Consider the following 16329-nt stretch of genomic DNA (forward strand, 5'->3'; position numbering starts at 1 on the left):
ATATATAGGAAGGTCAACCGTGTAAGTGACATGATCGATGTGATTCGTCAACCTTCCACAGCATCGAAACGGCCCCACAAATGACGTCTCACAACCAAGACCCTTCTTTCTTTAATTGAAAACATTTCCTCCAAATCAATTCTGACATCGCCATCACCTTCCAACTCCACCAAAACCACACAAAATGGCTTCGCGCTCACCCTCTATCGCCCCTGCATTTCTGCGACAGCTGCGTGCTCAGTCACAGCGCCACTCTTCCTTCCTCCGCGCTCCTCTTGCCCGCCCAGTCGCAAACCTAAACTATCAGCCCTTCCGCGCAACGCACAGCATCCCAAGGCCGCCTCCCCCAATCTACGCCAAACCAAAAGCCGAGCAGGCGAAAGTGGGCGAGGAACCCAAGAGCGAAGGCGAAAGGCCAGATATCAAGGCCTCACATTATCAGCTATCATTTACCTGCGTTCCATGCGGCCATCGCTCCCACCACAACGTATCCAAACAGGGCTACCACTGGGGGTCTACACTCATCACATGTCCTGAATGCCGCAATAGACATGTCATCAGTGATCACCTAAAAATATTTGGTGATAAGACAGTCACCATCGAGCAAATTCTACAGAAGAAGGGCCGGCTAGTCAAGCGGGGCACCCTGGGAGAGGATGGTGATATTGAATTCTGGCATGAGGAGCATCAACCACTGTCCTTGAAATCCGAGGCCTTAAAAAAGGATAAGAGAAGCTCAAATTAATTGGCTATGCAAACGAAGCACGGGATATATTTGAAGAAGACTGTATTGTATGATAATGTAAATAGAAGCGTTGGTTGGCGTTGGTGGGATACCCTCCTCAATAGACAGGAAAAATCATTATAATACGCACGAGCCTTAAGAGACGGCCGTGTTTTATTCTCATACTTATCTACAAATGACTTTTACTATAGATCCAGATAATAACGCCAGGAAACACATATCTTGTCTGATGCCACAATTCCATAACGCCAGTTGATGCAACATCATCAATCCCCTTACCATCGCTTGAACGACTGTCTCATGACCTTCTGCTCCTTGGATCGCGTCTTGAGGCGCTCCTTGTTCTTCTCAAACTTCTTTCTCTTGTCCCGTCCATACTTCTCGGGCTGCACAATCGCATCGATCTTCCTCTTGCTTGATCGCTCCTCTCGCTTCTTCCTCACCTCCTCTCTGATGGCAAGCAGCTGTTTAGAGTACTCAGCTGTACCGAACTTCTTCTGCAGAGAATCCATAAGGATCTGTGCGCGTGTCTTGAGAGCTTCATGCTTTGTCTTGAAGAGCTCATCGTTGGAGAAGGGAGGGGCAATTGAGGGGTCAGTAAGGTTGTGAAGTGGCACAAGGATAGTCCTGAACGATGGCCGGAGACGTTCCAGCGAGGACCTGCGACAAATAGTCTCCAGAAGCTCCATTGCAGCCACCTTTGGTGTGATGGCCACAGCCCTAGGAGGAATTTCTCGTCGAATGACGTGAGAGATCTGCCTGAACATATGCTCGAGGTCCGTCTTGCGCTCAGTCTTTTCGTCGGTCTCTTCAGCCTGATCTTCCTCGTCTTCCTTCTCTTCTCCATCACCTTCAGGGAGACGGGGAGCCAAGAAGGCCAGAACCTGTACAGCTTCTGCTCCGAGCTTCTCGTCAATGTCTCTGGTTGCTAGGACACCCAGCCCCAGTCTGACGAGGTTCTGTATCCTTGGCAAATCGAGCGTCAGGCCATGACTGCCCTTTACTGGCTCGCCAACGGACGCGCTATCAGTTTGCTGGGCGAAGTCTGCCAAGTAAGAGCTGGTCAACCCGATAGAAGATAGTTTGACGGAAGTCTCCTGGTGAGACAAGCATCTAACAATGTTGGACCACATCTCCTCGCTACTGCTTGCCAAGATCTTTTCGGGGAACACAGTCAGACCAGCACGAAGAACTCCCAGAGCCGCCTCCAGAAGTTCTCCGTCAACTTCTCGAATGTCCTCATTCTGGATGACGCTGTTGGTCTTTTCGAGAACAAGCTTAAAGTCCTTCTTATTCTTTGATGCATTTTCGTTAGATTCAAGGTAGAACCCGAAAACCTGGAAAGCAAGCTTGAGCACAGCCTCGTTTCCGTCCTGGTCCAACCATGTTCGCACAAGCCCAAGGAAAGTTAGAGTTCGCTCCTTATCGGCCTTACGGAAGATTTCTCTTAGAAGGCCTGCGGCTGAGAGTTGACACTTCTCGCTGTCGTCGTTGGCGAGGACGAAGAAGAGTGGGAGGAAGCAGGTGGAGGAAATCTCTTGAACAAAATCGTCAGATGACTTCATGAGGAGCAAATGGACAATTTCCATGACAGACAGACGACCGCCCTCACGCTCGTACTTGAGATTGGCAACAATAAAGTTGATCTGCTTAGCCCATCTGGCCTTCTTCTGAGGGTATTCGCGAATAAACTGGAAGAATGCGCCTCTGGCAAGATCACGAGTATCCTTGTCGTCATTGGTGATCATAACTGTACCCACATAATCCATGGTATCGTAAACAGAAGCAGTTTCGACCCGTCGATCCAGTACTGATCGCAGGAAATTAAATGTGACATGGCGGTAAAGGGGCTCGGTCAGATCGTCCTTCAACTTGGTAAGAAGCATATCGACCGCTGCATCCTTTACAGGAACGTCACGACGATCCCGCAGGACAACAGCAAGCATTTTGAGTGCTGCTTGAGCCACCTCTGTGGTAGTAGAGACTGACATAGATATGCTCTTGGTTGCTTCCTTGACGGCGACCTTGTACAGCTTTGGTCCCTCCTCATCAACGAATGGCACCTTGACGAGGACGGCAAGGAGTTTAAAGGCTGAGATCTTGACCTCGTCCTCTCCACCAACCATGGCGTCACCAAGAATAGGGATAAATCCAGAGATATTGGCAGGAGTTCTCAAGCTGTCATGCTTCTTCAGGATGGCTCTCAGAATATCGACCGCAAAGCGAATAAGCTTGTATGTGTGCTTGGTGGTTTTGCCGCGATCGCCGCTCTTCTTGGCGCCCTTCTGGACCAGATACTTCTTGACTCGAGGATCAAGCTTCTCCTCAACTTCAGGCTTCTGAGAGTTGTAAACGTCTTGGACGACTTCATAGCAGAAAACCAGGGTATCACGGCTTTCAGCGGCGGGGTTTTGGAGAAGACCAGCTGTGATACGGGCCATCAAGGTATCAAGCTTGCGAACCATTTTAAGATCGACCTTTTGCATTAGAAGCGCTCGTAAGGGCGTCACCAAATCAATAAGACGACCAATGGAGGCGTTCTTGGCTATCAGCTCCATCGAGTCTTGACTTTTGCTGCTCTTGATCTCCTTTGTCTGGGTGGTGTATCCCTCAGCGTCCTTTTCTTGACCAATAACACCAAAGATATCGTCCATGATAACTGTCACGATAAAGGTAAGACAGTAGTTCAAGTCACCAGGGGCGCAGCTCGGGAGGACGGCAACCAAAAGAGAGTGCATGGTGAAGGAGAGCACGTGAAGTTGGTATCCTCTGGTCAGGGCACCTCGCAGTTCCTTAAGGATGAACCCAAAGTATGATGGGCCCAAGTTAACAGCAATCTTGACCAGCGTGTCTCGGGCCATGTCTCGTGCCTCCACAGACTTGCTGCGAAGAATATGGCTGATATCGGTTAAAACACCTGCAAGCTTCTGGTCCATCTGGTCCGAAGGCAACAGCTTCAAGAGTCTGACAATGATGACACCAACAGGCACACGATAACTGACCTCTGATTCATCCTTCTCATGAAGATGCTTGACCAACGTGGGCAAGAAGAGGTTGGTGACCTCAACGCTTAGCTTGTCTGCCTTTGGAATCGTGAGAGGAAGCCTTGTGGTACTGGACGACGAGGCCTCAACCTGGTCTACCTCCATGCGCTCTTCGCCATCATTCTCAGCTGCATCAACAAGTGCATCGGCAACCTTGCTCAGAAGTCGGATCGTCAGCTTTTGTTGATCAGGCTTGGCCTCAACGTAACCGATGTATCGTTGAAGGGTGGTGCGGTAATGCTTCCAGTGCAAAGAACTTGCGAGGTTGCCAATGGTGATAATGGCTTGCGCTCCAAGGCCGTGATCATCAACTCCTTCGGCACGACCAAAGATGAAGTGCTCGAGAAGAGGGATGAAGAACTGGGCCAGGTTTTGACTTCCCATTTCCTTCTGCTTATTAGCAGCCTCAAGAATATGCAGGGCCTCTAATTGCCTTGCTGTCGCGGGGCTGAGAATGTTAAAGAAGAACGTGAGCTCAGAACTCTCTTCATTTCGATCGTTCAATAGTGCACTGAGATCAGCAATGGGCTCCCATTCGGGCATAGTCGACAAGAGATGGCCCATCACTCGAAGATATTCTCGTCGAGAAGTGCCAGATGGCTCGCGGGCTCCAGCGTAAAGCGCAGGCATGATGACACCCCGGAGATGGACGTCAAATTTCTCCTTGGAATCTTCAGATGTGCAAGCTGCTGCATCTCTAATGAATCGGCGCAGTCCATCGGCCGAGTTGGAAGAGAGGATACCAAACTCAGCGTCGTCTCGAATATGAAAGACGAGATTATGAAGCAGAGGCAGCCACTGCTTGGGTGTCATTGTGACCTCTCGATCACCAGAGATTGCACTGTAGGCAGCTAGGCGCGTATCGTAATCGGGTTCATCGATACGTCCTTCTTTGAAGGAGTTGAGGGCTGTACACAGTTCCGCAATCTCCTGAAGACTGCTGTCTTTACCAGCGATAGCCAGCAGCGCCCTTGACAGAGACTGTCGGTTCTCACGATCCTTGAAATAGCTGAACAGAGACGATATGGTGTCATAAACATCGTCAAGCAGTGACTGGTTGTCAAAGGCACTAGACCCTGCAACGTACTGCTCAACGATGAGCAGGATTCTACCCTTGAGCTTGGGGCTAACTCGTCGGGGTGGTTGGTTGAGTAGGAAGATGGAGATCTTGATCACAGCCTGGACGTCTGCGGCATCCTCGACAATAGGTGACATTGCTAGGATTGTCTCCACACAAGCTTCCATAAGATCGTTGCTGATGCCAGACATGTCCAAAACATTGGAAATCTGTGACAAGATTGCTTTGGAGTTGGTATCGAGGAGCTCTGCCTTGATGACTTCGTTGAACTCGGACTCCTGCGCGGGCGCAGTTGCAAGCTTAACCAAGTTGCGAATAATTCCCAGAACATGAATCTTGACTTCGTCCTTACCCTTCTGAACCGACAAACATTCGATAATCTTGGGTAGGACACCCTCTGGAGCCTTGGCATGTGGCGCAAGGAAGAGGGCAATTCTGGGAAGTACAGACCAAGTGGCAAAGAGCTGTAGCATACCAGAAACTCCCTGTGTGTTCTCGCTAGGCAAATTGTCTAGTCTTGGTACCACGACATCTTCAAGGATGATATCTTGATAAGGAGCCCACTGGAAAGACTGAGCGTTTTGGAAAAGCGCAATCAAACACTTCAGACCGTTGGATCGGATGGTCCTCAAGAGAGACTGCGTACTGGCCTTTTCCTCTTCTTCTTCGGGAGCGTTCTCTGGTTCTGCACCCTGGCCACTGAGCTGTCGACAGGCGAAGACAAGACAGTACAGTACGGCATTGAGCAGGGTCTCCAGATAGGGTGTAGCGTTGGTGCCGAGCTCGGAGATGACGGAGGAAATCATGTTGAGGAAACCGACTTGCTTGCGAACAGGGAGAAGAGGCTCCTCAAAGATCTTCTTCGAAGCGCCAACAACTTTAACGTCCTTCAGCTTGCCAGTGGCAATATCCAAGAAGCTGCCCATATCCTGGACGCTGAGGTTTCGTAGAACGGCAAGTCTGGTGGCTTGGAGGCCATGTCGGCCGCTTGCTGCGCCCTTCTTGGAAATGGTGCGACCATACAACAATCGCAGAAGAACGGGCATCAAGTCAGCCCTATGCTCTGCCTTGATAGCAGTCTCATCCTGAAGGAAGACTGTAAGCTCGTTCTTGAATCGGGCCTCATCCAGGAGAAACTCCAGGTTTTCTTGATAGGTCTTAATAGCCTCCTGCTTCCAAGCAAGGATGGCCTTAAGCGTGACCTTCTGAACCTCGGCGTCACCATTCTCCATCAACTGCAAAAGTGCAGTATAGACGTCCTCGTGTTGATAGAGGACTCGGGGGTTAATGAACTGGGAGAAAACGTTGAGCATAGCCTTGCGGTCTGCAAGAGACCAAGTGGCTCCCTCAGAAGCACCTTGGCCATCGATTGACTCAGGGGTTCGGTCTTCACTTGCCCATGCGAGAAAGTGTGGCACAAGCTGACGAGACCTCCTCTCCGCGATGAAGGGGATCGCATTGAAAACCTTCAGGGCACGGGACCTCGCATTACCAGCAGTTGTTTCAGCAGTTCGCTGCTTGTCATCGAAGCTCTGCAGCATCAGCTCATCCGGGCGGTCGATAGACTCCTCAACCTCAGATGCAGCTTCTTCAAGCCTGTGGACGTTTGTGCACTCGAAGTCAGAAACAAACGCGCGACGGTTGTTGTGAGTTTCGGGTTGCGAAGCACCCCATCGAGATGAGGGAACTTTCAACCAGCGGAAAGCAACTTCACAAACTGCCTCCTCTCCAGCTTTGGTCTGTGCGATTTGCTTCATAGTTTCAACCGAATCGTCCCACACGGGAGACAGCTTCACTGTAAGCATACCAAATAAGAAAGCAGGCACAGCTCGTTGCAACCAAGAGTTTTCCTCAAACGAAGCGTAATTCAGGGCCAACTTGCGAAGGTACATAGCGATTGTTCTTGTATGTGCGAGGTCCAATGGGGTCTCTTCAACCTCAATCATAGTCTCAACAGTGTTTGAACTGTCTGATGCCAAGCTAAGAACCTTGAGTAGATTCAGAGACGCCAAACGAAGTTCGTGGGACGGAGAGCTCAGGTTTTCGATCAATGACTTGATGACCGGGTCCTCATCGTTGGACGAACTGTCGCTGCTCGTGCTATCCTGTCGCTGAGCGGGCTCTTTGCCCTGCAGAATCTCCTCATACGCAAGATATGCGTGCAAGAAGCTGACAGACTGAGAGAATCGAGGAACAGCAGCTCGCAAGAGAGGGCTCAAGGTGATGTCGACAGAACCAGCAGCCTTACTCATACGGAGGTAGGCGTGAAAACCCTGGCCAACGATAAAATGAACCTCGTCGGATGCTAAAGTGGAAGATGGTCGTAATGCAAGCTTGAGCTTGCGAAGCAAGAGTTCGGCGATACGGGCATTCGTTGATGGGTGGACCGTCGTGAGTTCGAGAATCTGAAGCAGAGCCGAATACTTAGGCAGACATCTGTCCCTCCAAACTTGAGGATCCTTGTTGTAAGGTCCACGTTCGGGGAATGGCGAGATCTCTAAGCGTTCGAACTTGGAAACGATCTGATCCTGCCATCCTTGTGGCATCTTGCAGCTGTCCTTCTCGCCGGCTGGGGGGAAAGCACGGTTCTCGATGATCATCTTGGGTAACAGGACACAAAGCATATCTTCGTTTGGCTCTTCAGACCAGTGGTTCGCAATGAATCTAACATGTTATGTAAGTATTTTGACAAAGACCAGTTACTTGGAACGCTTACCTTTGAAAGTCGTTGCGGAACAAGCTTCCGAAACGCTGGGCGTCCAGCTCGCAGAAATACGAACAAAAGGGAATGAACCATTTCATAAATGGCTCCCTGCTCAGAGATTGAATAAGAGGAACAATATGGGGTATCAAAGCATCAATAGGTGCGTGGTGCCAGATAATTGCAATGCTGACGATGACAAACTTCCAAACAGCGCTCGAGGCCTCCTGTGGAACTTCTGGCCCAGCCTTTGTGACGGTAGAGAGCATCTCGACGAAGTTCTTAATAAGAGGCGACCAGTCGGTGATTCGATATCCTTTTCGAACACCAGCCATGGTGCCATATATTCTAATAAGGGGAACAACTTGCCACTGTTGGTCTGTGGGAGCTTTCCGCTCCATATTGGCTCGGATTGCCTCGTGAACTCCGGTTGCGAAATCTCCAAAGGTATCGGCAGTCGCATGGTGGATGACACTAGTCAAAACGCCACAAACCACGTCTGTCCAGGTCGTGTCCTCGCTCAAGGTTCGCTCCTCCTCGGGAATAGCGTCCACTAGAGCCGCGAAGACAGCCGGAGCAGTAGAGTGGATGATGTTGTCGGTACCCTTGATAGCCTCGGCGAACATGTTCATCAATCCATCCTTGTACAAGGTAAACTGGCGATCGTCCTTGATGCTCAGAAGGTCGTCTCGTGCGCACTCGACCAGGCGCTTCAGAGCGATTTCGCGATGTGATGGAGCGGCTGCCTTCTTGACTAGGAAGCTCAGTGCTTCGGCTGCGAATCGAGCAATATGGGGAGGATGTCGTGACTTTCCGAGTAATGGCGCCATAACTTTAAAGGTAGGTCGCAAGTCAGGGACGAGCAGTTTAGAAAGATACTTGAACAAAAAGGCAAGAGCCCCGAATGTCCACTCAATAACGTCGACATCCTGTGGCTTGGCAGCGATAGCCACGATCAGGTCCAAACTTCTGCCATAGTGCTTCTCGAATCGAACTCCTAGATCGTGCGCAAAAGCGGTAAGAAGGTCCAGCAATGGCTCTAGAGCTTCCTTATCCTGACCAGCTATAAAATCGGCCAACAGGTCCATTATCCTCTGCTCGAAATGGAGAAGCTGAGGAAGGCTCTCGCAAAGAGGCCAGACCTTGGTCTTGAAGGCAGAGAAAGGCTTTGAGACATTGAGCTCTCCCCATTTGTTCAATCCGGTCTGAAAGTAGGATGTAGAGGTCGAAAGGTCTTCGTTATCGAGGTCATGACGGCGAACTTTTCGTAACGGTTGAAGCGAATTAAATTTAGAAATTTTAGTAGTAAAAGATTCCCATCTGTGATTCTTCTGATGGGGTGTCGAGTTTTTATTCTTCCGCGCCTTGATGATGCGCCCTGAAGAGTTGGACGGCATCTTGGCGGTATTTGTTTTGTAGGTAGAGAAAGTATGGGAAAGTTGAAGATCCAAGTCTGCGAAAAAAGAGCTTCACATACCGCGAACTGCGTCCCCGCCAAAACTTTTTTTTTGATCGGTTCATAGACGGCAAAACCGATAAGAGCGCACTAATGCGGGATGCCCCACTTGGACCAATCATGCTCGCGCCGCATTCTCTTATCTTCTTAGACTCGAACGCGCTCCATTATGCACTTTCATCATAGCTTCTTTCATCCACATTCCCTTTACTTTAGAAGAGGTTATCGTGAGGCCAGACCATTTCTCCTCAACAACCGCCCAATATGGCTTCACCAAAGATGTAAGACACCTTAAGCATTCCTCACAGCTCATGGACTGACAACTTTTATTTAGCATTGTCCTAGGCGGTCTCAATGGCCAACTTGAGTCAGCGTTCAAGAAGCTAGCAACTCTTCATTCTAAGAATAGCTTTTCTATGGCTATTCTCACTGGCGATGTCTTCAGCCCAACACAGATGATGAGTCAGTGAATGCGCTCCTTGATGGAACCCTTCAAGTTCCCCTACCAACCTATTTCACCATTGGAACCCATCCTCTGCCTCCGCGCATCGCCGCCAAGGTCGAAGCTGAAGAGGAAATCTGCGAGAATCTGCATTTCCTGGGCAAGCGCAGCATTACCAAGACATCTGATGGCGTGCGAATTGTTGCACTAGGTGGTCAATTGGATACTAACCTCATTGCTGGCCAGTCTAAAGAGCAGCACCTACCATTTCACACAGTCGACGATGCGAAGAGTCTGCGCGGCGCCAACAGCGCTGATATTCTCTTGACGTCGATGTGGCCAGCGGGTATCTGGACTGGCTCTCAAGTTGCGCTTGATCCGACGCACCAAGCATCTATACCCGTTTCCGAGTCTGTTGCAGAGCTATGCGCAGCACTCAAGCCACGGTACCATCTCTCATCATCGCCCGAAGGCTTTTTCTACGAACGAGAAGCATTTGTGCATCCGACCCAGAAGGAGACCGACAACACTTGTGTCACGCGATTCATTTCAATGGCTCCTTACGGCAATGAGGCTAAAGCAAAGGCGTTGTATGCTTTTACTCTGAACAAGGGAGACGCATCGATACCTGTTGGCGCCACGGCATCGCCTTTCAACCCCAAGACTAAGAAGCGTGCCCCTAAGGAGGAATCGCACAGTCGTTATGACGAGCACGAGAGAGGCCATAGAGGCCGACGCCAGAAGCAGCGCCATCGATCGCCTCCGCCAGGTCCTGATCGATGCTACTTCTGCCTTTCCAACCCCAATCTCTCTTCCCACATGTGCTGCAGTATTGGTGACGACGCGTACATTTCGACAGCCAAGGGTCCTTTACCTACATCGGCTACGTTTACCGAGCAGGGTCTTGATTTCCCAGGTCACTTAATTATCATTCCACTACCACACAACCCTACGATTCCCAGTATTGGACCTGTCACCGACCCGAACGGCGAAGCTGTCAAGACATTCAAGGAGATGACCCGCTTCCGCGAAGCTATACAGGCTATGATTGCCGCCAAGAGCTCTCATAAGCTAGGCGTTGTCACATGGGAGATTAGCCGTGAACGAAACGTCCATCTAATTTGGCAGCTAATGCCGTTGCCTGCTGAGCTAATCCAGAAGGGTCTCGCCGAAGCTGCTTTCAAAGTCGAGGCAGAGAACCAAAACTGTCCAGCCTTTACAGCACGCGACCTGACTCTCGAGCAACAGGCCGAATCTGGCGGGGATTTCTTCCGAGTATGGCTATGGGCAGATGACGGTGAGGAACGTATTAAGGGCGAGTCCCTCGTCATGCCTCTGCCCTCGGACATGCGATTCGACCTTCAGTTCGGCAGACGTGTGCTAGCCAAGCTCCTCGGTCTTGAGGACCGTCTAATCTGGAAGGCATGCGAACAGACTGTGGAGGAAGAGACCAAGGACGTTGAGGCGTTCCGAGAGGCGTTCAAGGAATGGGATTTCACTCTTCAAGACGGCGATGAAGCTGCTGCTTGATACTGCTAAATTTATGTATACTATACCAAAAGCATGGGCGGCGTTTAATAGGAAGAGGATCTCGGAGGTTTTAGACTTACTTTGTTTATGAGGATAGATCTTCTTCATCTACCAATGGATGTTGGTAAAGGAGACAGTATCATGGATATAAGATTGACTGATACAATACAATCAATACGATATTGCAATAGCAACAAAGATGGCGGTACAAATGGTGCTGTTTCATACCCAGAGGTTATAGATAGAGGAGTTTCTGTTTGAGTAGCTCGTGAGTCGTGCCGTAGTAATACCATTGTCTGAATAGTAGGTTTCCGATTCACTCAACTAGTGTAACAGTCAAACTCGATCACCATTAGGAAGCAGCAGATTTGATAACTTTTAACTGTTTTTTCCCTCATTTGTAGGTATCTACTAGCCAGGGTATATTCCCCATAAGGCGATGTAATGTACAACAATTAGCAAAACCATTTTTCGTCTGCCTGCCATACGGCGTCATCCAGTTACTCCGCCAGCTAGCCCTACAGTAAAGTACAGCAGTACCAGTCTTTCATGATACTACCAAAACAATGCGACCTGTGCCTACTATGGACAGAGAATAAAATACAATTCCAGGTCTGAGGGGTATATGTAGTTTTTCCAACCTCCCGAGTAATTTTTTCAGGAAGTGATTGTTTGAATATGTATTGATGAACAAATGAAAAGGTTAACCAAGCCCGGTTCCTTCGGGTTGGGAGGGTATAGGTGCGACAATATGCGCGTATGGTACGTTTGTAGGTGGGTATCCGTAAAGATGAGGATACTGGTATCAAAAAGCTGAAAGAATAGAGTACCGAGTGACAGATGCAAGCCGGTGTATGTCTGGTAATCTTTCGGCTCCAGCGAAGAGGGGGTTTCCTGTATCCCCAAGACTGAAGGTATCGAAAGGCCGAGACATCTGGTATCGAAATGTCTATTGCGAACAGCGCCACGGTCGTAGGAAAAGCTTGTTCCCGAGACATGTTTTAGAAGCCAAAAATGCAATTCCGGAAATCGCCAAATCAGATGCATGATGAGTGAAAAGAGAAAAAGAAGAATGCGCGCCCGAATGCAGAATGGGGAGGAGGTTGGCTCCCGTGTGAATGAGGTTCCATCGATGGACCATGAACGTAAGCGTGAAAACCGTAGAGACAAAGGAAAAGGTAGTTAATAGAGTGAGAACTCGTGGCAGTGATCTAAAAGCGAAGTCGTTGCGGTCGTGGTGGTGCTATGAGCATGAGAGCGATTATCGTAGTAAAGATTAGTTGCAAGCTGGTGATTGTCGAACCAGGCAGGCACCGTTGTAGAAGTTGGAAGATTAAATGACCATAGACCTGAAGAGCGGACAAGGTGAAACCAGCACCAGGAGAGTCAGGCTCTACCACGTGCAGCAAAGAGACCAAGTCGTAAAGATCAGTACGTCTAGTATGAGGCCATACGGCGGGCATGTGATCGCTCGCCAATGATCGGGGAGGCACCAAGTCGGGAGATAGGTGCATGGAGGTTTCGTGAGTGAGGTCTACTGGGGGCAGTAGGGGATTCGTCCACACAGGGCTCACGTTGGCCAAAGGCAAAAGTAGCGGCTCGGCTGAGACCCTTACGAGATTTCAATCGACCCATTTCGCGTTCACAAGTGCGCTGGTGAGCCTCGTCTGACATCTCAACGTATTCTTGAGGATAGCATCGACCCCGGTGCTCGGTGAAGAACCCGGAGTATCCACCGTCTAGGATGTAGACTTCAGGATATGTAAGTTTGGGGTAGTGCTCAGCATTCACAGTGCGGTCCTCGGATCGAACATGGCGAGCCATAAGGGGGGCACGGTGGGCTGAGTACTCGCAGTGGAAGATAAGGAGGGTTCGGCCGTCCATGGGAGTCTGGAACAGCTGGCTGGTAAGTAGCTCCTTGTCATTGTAGTTGACAGCACCATCAATGTGACCACCCTCATACTCGTACTCGAACCGGCAGTCGATCACGATCTTCTGGTCGAAGTGGGAGCTGTACTTGCCGTCCAAGACGTCGACGAGGGTTTCGCGGCTGATGCGAGGAATGGTGTCGGTAGGGTCTTCCATTAGGAAATGGGGGAGGACGGGCTCTTGGCTCTCCTCCACATCCATAACCGATTGAAGCGCAGGAGAGGTGGTCTCCTCACCATCTGAGTTGCTCTTCATGACGTCAGCAGGATGCTCGAACATGCTCAATGAGCGACGGAACTGCTTGCGATTCCTCAGAAAGGGGTTCGCCTGTCGGCGGGAATGTGAGTTCATGGAAGGAGAGCCATTGTTGCGTGAGCATGCATTGAAGTTGAGAAACTGGGGTCTAGCACGGCCGGCTGGCATACCAGGGCAGGGGCTGTTGGCCGATGCAGGCCTGCGCTCCTGAGGCGGTGATGCTGACTCGAAGCATTCGCTAAGTGACAGGTTAGAGCTGGTGTGGTTGAGGCGAGCTCCTCCAGCACTAAAGCGAAATGGCGTTGTATCAACGCTGTCAGCCTGACGACTCGGTACCGCCGTTGTACTGAAACCCTTCATCCGTGTTAGGGAAGGTCGTCGAGGCATAGCTATTCTACGGTTTCTGATAGACGTCAGTTGGTGTTCCATGAGGAATGTGGGAATATGAGACTGACTCAGCCATGATGGGCTTGGGTGGTTCCAAGGAAGACTGCCGAGAGATGGGAGCAGGGGAATCAAGCACCATTTCTTCGTCGGCGGCTGGAGTAGACCCGGGAGTTGGAGATGTTATCTCGAACTGTGTAAAGAAAGGGGTCTTGTGAGGTAGAGGGGAGATCTCCATCAGCTCCTTGAGCGGCGCAGGTGACGAGGATGGCAATGGAGGAGTCGTGACGGAATCTATAGAAACATGCCAGTTAGCCATGAGGTTCTGCGTTCTAGACCATAGTTGGGTCTTGCTCACCTCGACCTTCCAAGCTGCCCATCATGCCAGCAGTGAAGAGTGCTCTTCGAGGGGTGGGGAACTTGGGACTGGAAGCTTGTTAACCAAGACACTTTCAAACCGAGTACCAGGCATCAGAACAAACCTTGATTCGCTGTCAAGTCGAAAGTTCTGGGAGAGATCAGCAGCCAAACTTGCAGCAGGCGAAGAACCTCGAACGTCCTTAACGTTGAAGTAGTCGCCGTTAGAGTGCTTGTGCATTTGCTCACGCAGGCTCATGCTGGCAGATGTAACAGAAGAAGATGCGTAGTGAGGGTGGCCGCGAAAGATGTCTCTGCTACCCCAGCTGGGGAGCATTGACGGGCGATGCAGCGCCGCTAAAGGAGATGATGCTTCCATTGTGATTATGAAGATGAAGCAGCAGGACGATTCGAGGGAACTCGAGTTGAGTCGAGCTCTATCGAAGCACGTCGGCTACTAAGAGCTATTCGATATCGAAGACACGGCGATGGAGGAGTGAAGAGGTAGTTCTGCAGTAAGTCAATGCTGCAGTAACACCTCTATAATGCTATCGAACGAGAATCTGAGCGAAATCCTTGAATGTAGTCAAGGGAGTTGTATCGTATCGTATCGTATGTATTAAAATCGACTCGATAGCGAACCAAGGAGTAGAAAATGGACGGGAGATTGGCTCGCGGAGGGGTCGACGATGTCGTGTTTGTCGGTCGTTATAATCGTTCGAAGTACATTTGAAGGAGGGTCGAACGAAACTCGACAGGGACGGAATCGTGAATCGACGATATAAAAGGAGTCGTTAAATCACGATAAGTTGAGTCGAAAAGACGTCGACGTCTCAGTCTATCTCGAGAGGGATCGAGATGGAAGGCTGGGTTTGGATCGAAGACGGGAGTAGACCAAAGCCGGGTGCCAATTGACCGGGGGTGTGGGCGTTGCTGGGCGGATGGCGGAGGACTGAATCGCACAAGGCAGAAATACGCACAGTCCAGTCCAGTACTAAGACGGACGGGAAGCAAAAGGGCAGAACGTAGAGATAAGGTTACTCTGAGTACTGTAAGACTACAAGCACACCGAGACAGAGAGGCTTTCTAAAGAACGAGAATTGAAGTTCCCCTCTTTTTTTTCTTCTGTTCTTCCTTCTAAGTGACCTCTTTTTTTCCCTTTCCTTCTAATGGTGGGTGTCGAGAGTAGTTGTAGTTGTAGTTGGGTGGAAGAAGAGCGAATGGATGGCTGGTTGATTCTAAGTTGGAGATGTATAAACGATGGCTAAACCGTAACCGTAACTGTAACCGTAATTTGCCTCTGGGAGAGTTCTAGTTGTCGGGACGGGATGAAGTGGGAAAGGGAAGATGTGAATGCGGGAGCAGAAGGCTTTTGAATGGATTCAACTCAAGCCCAGTCCAGGCAAAACCCGTCCCGGTTGGAGGTTTTTTCCCAGGCGATCCCACCAAGGTTGTTAGGGGTGATTTGGGAGCGTACTGGGGCCCTGGGGGTCGCTGGGGAGCACCGACTTACAGTGGAGTTTAGTGGACGAGGAATTGCACGCCCAGTTCCCTGACCCGTGGACCTGACGGGTAAGGTAAGTCCAACTAAGGCAAAGGCAAGGACCAGCCAGAGCTTTGGAGGAAGAGCAAGAGGTGTGTGAGAAGAAGAGAGGGTGTGCAAGTCAAGTCAAGTGGGACTGAACTGGACTGGGACTAGACAAGTGCCCTCTTTTTCTTGGAGGCACCTCACTTTCAGGGCCTCACTACGTACTGTACCTTACCTCCGTCAAGGCACAAGGCACAAGACAAGCACAGATCCAAACTACTGCTACTGTCCTGCAGCAAAGCAAAGGCCCTGTCCTATTTGGTAAAGGTGAAGCAAATCAGATCCCACGCCAGTCCCCCTCCCCAGCCAGGTCTTTGCCCACTTGGCAGGCCTCTGTCGCTGTTGAATGGACGTCGCCCCGGAGCATGGCGGGCGGTTGCTCAGCGGAGGTGGGCCATCCTTGCAGCTGTGACCTGTCCTGGAAGGGCTTCCATGTCTGGCGCTTAGTAGGAAGGACAGGGCAGTTTAGTGGACTACATAATTCTTTAAGCACCATTACTGTGCTATGCTCGCTATGCTTGTGCTGTGCTGTGCCTTGGTGGAAGAGCTACGGGAGCTAAGCCTACCTGAGCTATGAATGTTTGTGAAGCCTGTGCCTTGAATTGGATGATATGCAGTCGGATTTGGATGTTTTGCATCAAACTTGGTCTTCTCCATACTTTACAACAACTATCTACTCATCAGTGACATTTGTTTACTTTCTTCCTCTTTGGTAATGATATAATCGTATCCATCTTTGATCAAGGTCAAGGTCGTAATCAATACCTCATTCCCGGCTTCCATCTCTGCTTCTAGAGTTGATACCTACCGGTACCTATGC

At 50.2% G+C, this 16329-nt stretch overlaps 4 protein-coding genes across 4 annotated transcripts; 2 read left to right on the plus strand and 2 right to left on the minus strand.

Annotated features, from left to right (window-relative positions):
- The first annotated feature begins 128 nt into the window (after positions 1 to 128).
- B0J16DRAFT_7331 (DNL zinc finger-domain-containing protein) lies at positions 129 to 882 on the plus strand. Its single transcript, XM_046134392.1, has one exon. The coding sequence runs from the start codon at positions 185 to 187 to the stop codon at positions 743 to 745; it is 561 nt and encodes a 186-aa protein (XP_045988492.1). The 5' UTR covers positions 129 to 184; the 3' UTR covers positions 746 to 882.
- On the minus strand, positions 883 to 9017 carry B0J16DRAFT_390745 (armadillo-type protein). Its single transcript, XM_046131897.1, has 2 exons — positions 7584 to 9017; positions 883 to 7531 (listed from the first exon to the last, which is right to left on the minus strand). The coding sequence occupies exons 1-2, from the start codon at positions 8963 to 8965 to the stop codon at positions 1021 to 1023; spliced, it is 7893 nt and encodes a 2630-aa protein (XP_045988493.1). The 5' UTR covers positions 8966 to 9017; the 3' UTR covers positions 883 to 1020.
- Positions 9018 to 9217: 200 nt separating this feature from the next.
- Positions 9218 to 11227, plus strand: B0J16DRAFT_326835 (CwfJ C-terminus 2-domain-containing protein-like protein). Its single transcript, XM_046126048.1, has 3 exons — positions 9218 to 9305; positions 9359 to 9486; positions 9522 to 11227. The coding sequence occupies exons 1-3, from the start codon at positions 9289 to 9291 to the stop codon at positions 10994 to 10996; spliced, it is 1620 nt and encodes a 539-aa protein (XP_045988494.1). The 5' UTR covers positions 9218 to 9288; the 3' UTR covers positions 10997 to 11227.
- Positions 11228 to 12207: 980 nt separating this feature from the next.
- Positions 12208 to 14300, minus strand: B0J16DRAFT_259704 (uncharacterized protein; the record flags this gene model as incomplete). Its single annotated transcript, XM_046123218.1, has 5 exons — positions 12208 to 12530; positions 12571 to 13574; positions 13636 to 13858; positions 13923 to 13990; positions 14047 to 14300. The coding sequence occupies 5 exons, from the start codon at positions 14298 to 14300 to the stop codon at positions 12208 to 12210; spliced, it is 1872 nt and encodes a 623-aa protein (XP_045988495.1).
- Positions 14301 to 16329: the final 2029 nt, after the last annotated feature.

The sequence above is a fragment of the Fusarium flagelliforme genome, assembly GCF_020744385.1.
Source record: "Fusarium flagelliforme strain FIESC 12 MPI-CAGE-AA-0113 chromosome Unknown B0J16scaffold_1, whole genome shotgun sequence".
Lineage (NCBI taxonomy): Eukaryota > Fungi > Ascomycota > Sordariomycetes > Hypocreales > Nectriaceae > Fusarium > Fusarium flagelliforme.